This window comes from Clinocottus analis, unplaced genomic scaffold (assembly GCF_023055335.1).
Source record: "Clinocottus analis isolate CAN_PGR_092001 unplaced genomic scaffold, fCliAna1.0.p SCAF_51, whole genome shotgun sequence".
Taxonomy (NCBI): Eukaryota; Metazoa; Chordata; class Actinopteri; order Perciformes; family Cottidae; genus Clinocottus; species Clinocottus analis.
The window spans coordinates 1-5935 of record NW_027176209.1 but is presented as its reverse complement, the minus strand read 5'-3'; the positions used below and the strand labels follow the sequence as shown (position 1 = coordinate 5935).

Genomic DNA, 5935 nt, shown 5'->3' with positions numbered 1-5935 from the left:
GGCAGTGCGAGACTCTGGTTTATGACATGTCACTGTGTGTGTGTGTGTGTGTGTGTGTGTGTGTGTGTGTGTGTGTGTGTGTGTGTGTGTAATGCACTTATTTGCCGACTCACCACATGGGTCCAAGTCCAGTTTCAGGGTGCGCGGTGCGGGTCCGGGGTCCGGGGTGCGGGGTGCGGGTCCGCAGCGGCAGACACACACACACACACACACACACACAAGCAGAGGAGTTTGTTGTGTCTGACTTCCTGATTCCACGATGCAAACTTTCCAGCCTCCACAAGCACGCAGCGTCCTGTCAGACTACACGAGAGGCACTTCCGGTAATGATTTTCAAAATAACATCCAGCACCCCGCTCGTCTGTATATTTCAAAATAAAAGCCAGAGCTAAGAGAATAGAAAGTAACAAGATGGTGCACATTTATGTAAATAAATCACACTTCTGGAATATAATGGCCTTCTATAAAGTGTCTCTGGCGTTTTAATCATAATGTAAGCTAGTTTATTGTGTATTTAAACAGTTCTCTATAAAGCAGTGTTCTCGTGCATGTTTCTGGGGCTTTTATTCTGAAGGGGAAAACGGAAGACGAGAATGAAGTGGTTGTTTTCTTGTGTTTTCTTAACGGAGTTATTTTATTAATATTGTATAAGTACAGGCTTAAGAAAAAACCCTCAGCTACAATAATAATAATATAATATAATAATGTATTATATAATAATATATTACAACATGTAACAATACAACAAAAACATTTTATTTCATACATTTAGAAAATGTAGAATAATTATTTGTGGCAATTAAAAACTTTGATCATTAAAAAATTAAATATATTTATTTCTAAAAGAAACAGCACACATGAAATATCATTGTAGTTCATTATGAGTCTCTAAAAATAACCATTAGATCAAAATGAATGAAATGTCTCAGATGTCTATGTTGCGTAACTTTACCCACAATCCTTTGGTTTGAGAGCAGACTCTGAACTTCTCTCCTATCAGGTGAAAGAATGACTTACAACAAGCGTTTACTTTCCTTTATTCAGAACTTCTATTTAAATACAAAACACAAAATTACAGAGACAGACTTGTTTCCTCGTGTGATAATAAACATACATGTTGGTTAGGGTTTGTAGCTGTCACAGCGTTAGCATGTGACTGCTAAGGTAACGTTGTAGCTGTCACAGCGTTAGCATGTGACTGCTAAGGTAACGTTGTAGCTGTTACAGCGTTAGCATGTGACTGCTAAGGTAACGTTGTAGCTGTTACAGCATTAGCATGTGACTGCTAAGGTAACGTTGTAGCTGTTACAGCATTAGCATGTGACTGCTAAGGTAACGTTGTAGCTGTCACAGCATTAGCATGTGACTGCTAAGGTAACGTTGTAGCTGTCACAGCATTAGCATGTGACTGCTAAGGTAACGTTGTAGCTGTCACAGCATTAGCATGTGACTGCTAAGGTAACGTTGTAGCTGTCACAGCATTAGCATGTGACTGCTAAGGTAAATATTAGCTCATGTGGAAAAAGAGAGAACGTTCACATTCAATCACAGCATCAGAATTAAACCTCAGCTCCTCAACTATCACAAACAGCAACAGTCTTTCTTCCTCTGACGTCACATGAAGGAGATTTGATGAGATTTCAATGGGATTCATATGCATCCGTCAACGTGTGTACAGAATATGAGTTATTTTATTCAGCAGTTACAACTTTATTGTAGAATTCAGCGTCTTTTTAACAGACTAAGTGCCTAAAGTGTCCCTTGCAAAGCCCTTTTATTGATGATTGATCACTACGCTGTGCATGTGATGACTGAACTCTTCCTGAGGGACGTCATCCTGTCATCTCCGTCGCTCATGGGGTCTGTTCAGGGACTGAGACGCTCAGACGTTCCTGCAGAAGTGCTCAAAGGTGAGTCGAGCGTCTGCACTAACGAACATAACGGTTGAATGTGAACGTTTATTATTGATAATTGAAATAACTAAGACCACAGACTGAACCCTCTGCGAGCGTTCAGCCACATCTCACTTGTTTCATCAGCAGTTTTTTTATGGAGACGCCTCTTCTCATATGGAATATTTCTCCATAATGAGAGGATGTATGTAGAAAGAAGTCAGGTTCGAAGATTTAGTATCTAATGCTGTGTTCACAGCAAAAGAGTTGCGAATATTCACAACGCTTTTGGTGTAAACGCAGCACTGAAAGGTTCTCATTCAGACCATGAACACAGCAGTCAACAACATTTTGTATAAATCATAGGAATGCATTTGTAAATGTTTGTGTGCGTATTTGTGAATGTTTGTGTGTATTTATGAATCTTTATGTGTGTATTTGCATTATTAAGACTAATCTGAACCCATAAACTTCTGAGTCAGAGATTATAACACTACAAAACCTGCACAATAGAGCATCAGCCGGTTTGTGTGGTGACATTACTGCGCTGTCCTCATCTACAGCAAAGAAAAAGTGAACACACACTGACTTTCTGGACTCTGATGAAGTGTTTAGACTATCTGGTGTATTGGCTGAACCGTAACGTCCGCCTCAGGAGCGCGACTGGAGGCTGGAGGCTGGAGGCTGAGGGCTGGAGGCGGAAGGCTGAAGGCTGAAGGCTGGAGGCGGAAGGCTGAAGGCTGGAAGCTGGAGGCTGGAGGCTGAAGGCTGAAAGCTGAAGGCGGAAGGCTGAAAGCTGAAGGCGGAAGGCTGGAGGCTGAAGGCTGGAGGCTGGAGGCTGGAGGCTGGAGGCTGGAGGCTGAAGGCTGAAGGCTGAAGGCTGAAGGCTGGAGGCTGGAGGCGGAAGGCTGAAGGCTGAAAGCTGAAGGCGGAAGGCTGAAAGCTGAAGGCGGAAGGCTGAAGGCTGAAGGCTGAAGGCGGAGGGCCGTGTGGGTGGAGGCGTCTCGGCTCTCCTCACAGGGTTTCACTCAGCTTGATGGTCACGGCCTTCACCTCCGAGTACTCGGCCAGAGCGTACTCTCCCCTGAGAGGACAGAGAGGAAGCGTGAGGCGGGTCAGGGAACACAGGAGGACATGGAGGAGAAGTCACGGCGCTTACAGCTCTCGTCCGTTGCCTGACATCTTATAGCCTCCAAAGGGCATCTGGGCATGGAGGGCGTTGTAGCAGTTTACCCTGAGGAGAGAGAGAGGGAACAAAGAGCTGATTGTTGTTCTCTTCCATTTGTTAAAGGTCTAGTAATGAAATACTCTCAACAAGTATCACGCAGAAATAGTTGTTAATGTTCTTATGGTCGATAGCTGAAATTAAAACTGTTTTACAGGAACGTGACCGGGTCAGTTCAGGTTAGCTAGTGAGGCTATGTGCTGCTAGCTACAGGAATGTGACCCGGTCAGTTTAGGTTAGCTAGCGAGGCTATGTGCTGCTAGCTACAGGAACGTGACCCGGTCAGTTTAGGTTAGCTAGTGAGGCTATGTGCTGCTAGCTACAGGAACGTGACCCGGTCAGTTTAGGTTAGCTAGTGAGGCTATGTGCTGCTAGCTACAGGAACGTGACCGGGTCAGTTTAGGTTAGCTAGTGAGGCTATGTGCTGCTAGCTACAGGAACGTGACCCGGTCAGTTTAGGTTAGCTAGTGAGGCTATGTGCTGGTAGCTACAGGAACGTGACCCGGTCAGTTTAGGTTAGCTAGTGAGGCTATGTGCTGGTAGCTACAGGAACGTGACCTGGTCAGTTTAGGTTAGCTAGTGAGGCTATGTGCTGCTAGCTACAGGAACGTGACCGGGTCAGTTTAGGTTAGCTAGTGAGGCTATGTGCTGCTAGCTACAGGAACGTGACCCGGTCAGTTTAGGTTAGCTAGTGAGGCTATCGGCTGCTAAATTGGGGTGACGTAGCCACGCCCCCTTTCTAAAATCAGCCCAAAAAGTGTTGCGAATATTCGTAAGTGTTTTGGTGAGATGTGACATTGTGAAACTTGTTGGGTTGGTGGTGTGCTGCGGCTCAAAAAGGTTGAATCTGCAGGATTCTGGTGATTATTACTACGACTCATCAATTCCTGCCTGAATCTTTGAATGTTGTGGAAACAAAACGTTATTTTTAATGAATGACACATGGGTCCCCGTGGCGTCGGGTGGTGACCAGGACTCACCACACGGTGCCGGTCTGCAGCGCCGCAGACACAGACAGAGCTCTGTCCATGCTGCTGGTGAACACCGCTGACACCAGGCCGTACCGGGAGCTGTTGGCTCTGTCCACGGCCTCCTGCTGCCGCTTGAAGCTGAAGATGCACTGAACCGGGCCGAAGATCTGAGGGGGGAAGGCAGCGGTCGCAGGTGTGAGTCACGCGGTACCGGAGAGGTTCTGATTAATAGAAACACATGCATGTGTGATATGAACAGGAAAAAAACAGTCAACATATACACACTCAACACAGTGCATCTGGTTCTCTTCTGCCCACAGAAATGTGATGTCCACGTCAGATAGACAGTGTTCAAATGAAGCCTGTTCCAGGACGACTGAAGCCCGTTCTGTCAGGAAGAGCTTGCATCTTTTGAGGGTTTGTGTTGGTCATTTGTACTGAAACTTTCATAGAAGTCGAGCTGTGTTGTCACAGCGTTGTGTGTAATTACAGAGCTTGTCCACAAGGTGTCAGGCTTCACTTTCACACAGGAGCACTGAACCCATGTGTGGTGTCTTGTTGTTCCTTTAAGGAACAGAAAGTCTCTGCACCCGATAGTGAAACGGTCCCTGAACACCACACGGCTAGACCGGTGGCTTTGCAGGGAGCTCCAGCTTCTGCCCTCTAGAGGACGTGTTCAGCGCGGCGCCGTGTGGAGCGTTCACTACTTGTATGGTGTTGTGAGGCCTCGCCTTCCTCTCAAGCGGCTGGACCAAAGTACCTCTTCCTTGGCGATGCGCATGTGGTCCTTGACCCCGGAGAAGATGGTGGGCTGGATGAAGAGGGTCTTGTCGCCCACGGCGGCTCCTCCGTACTCCAGCCGCGCTCCCTCCTCCTTCCCGCTCGCTATCAGGTCCATGATCCTGTCGAACTGCTGCCGGTTGATCTGGAGGAGGAAGAGGAAGGAGAAGAGGAAGAGTTCAGGAACACGAGGAGAAGAGGAGCGTCGAGAGGAGCTCACTGGATGCAAAGAAAAGGAACACTTTGTAAAGTTTGTATAATATTCCTGCTCTGGTACACAAGTGATGCTGCTCCTCGTTGGCGTACCTGAGGCCCGTGTGACGTACCTGAGGCCCGTGTGACGTACCTGAGGCCCGTGTGGCGTACCTGAGGCCCGTGTGACGTACCTGAGGCCCGTGTGGCGTACCTGAGGCCCGTGTGTCGTACCTGAGGCCCGTGTGACGTACCTGAGGCCCGTGTGGCGTACCTGAGGCCCGTGTGACGTACCTGAGGCCCGTGTGGCGTACCTGAGGCCCGTGTGTCGTACCTGAGGCCCGTGTGACGTACCTGAGGCCCGTGTGACGTACCTGAGGCCCGTGTGTCGTACCTGAGGCCCGTGTGACGTACCTGAGGCCCGTGTGACGTACCTGAGGCCCGTGTGGCGTACCTGAGGCCCGTGTGACGTACCTGAGGCCCGTGTGTCGTACCTGAGGCCCGTGTGACGTACCTGAGGCCCGTGTGACGTCAGCGGGTCCAGCGGGTCTCCGGTGACAATCTTCTTTGCGTTTTCGATGCTGCGACGCACAAACTCCTCGTGGATGCTTTCCTCCACGAAGATCCGCGACGCGGCCGTGCAGCACTGACCCTGGTTATAGACCGCCCCCTTCTGGGTCTCCTCCACAGCCAGCTGCACTGCACACACACACACACACACACACACACCAGTACCTCACACCAGTACCTCACACCAGCCCTGGACTTCATCCGTCTTGTGAACGGACCAATCGCATCGCTCCAAAGAAAGCTTAAGGGAATCGGCTGCAAAACCGTACAAATACTCATTTCTTCTAGATCTCGGCCCACAAAGA

General features: G+C 48.5%; 1 protein-coding gene across 1 annotated transcript; it reads right to left on the bottom strand.

Moving 5' to 3' along the window:
• Positions 1 to 1048: 1048 nt before the first annotated feature.
• LOC137803286 (aldehyde dehydrogenase, cytosolic 2-like) lies at positions 1049 to 5763 on the bottom strand (the record flags this gene model as incomplete). Its single annotated transcript, XM_068601589.1, has 5 exons — positions 1049 to 2976; positions 3052 to 3126; positions 4098 to 4255; positions 4849 to 5013; positions 5575 to 5763. Coding segments are annotated over 5 exons (657 nt in total), but the record flags the coding sequence as incomplete, so codon positions are not given.
• Between the last annotated feature and the right edge of the window lie 172 nt (positions 5764 to 5935).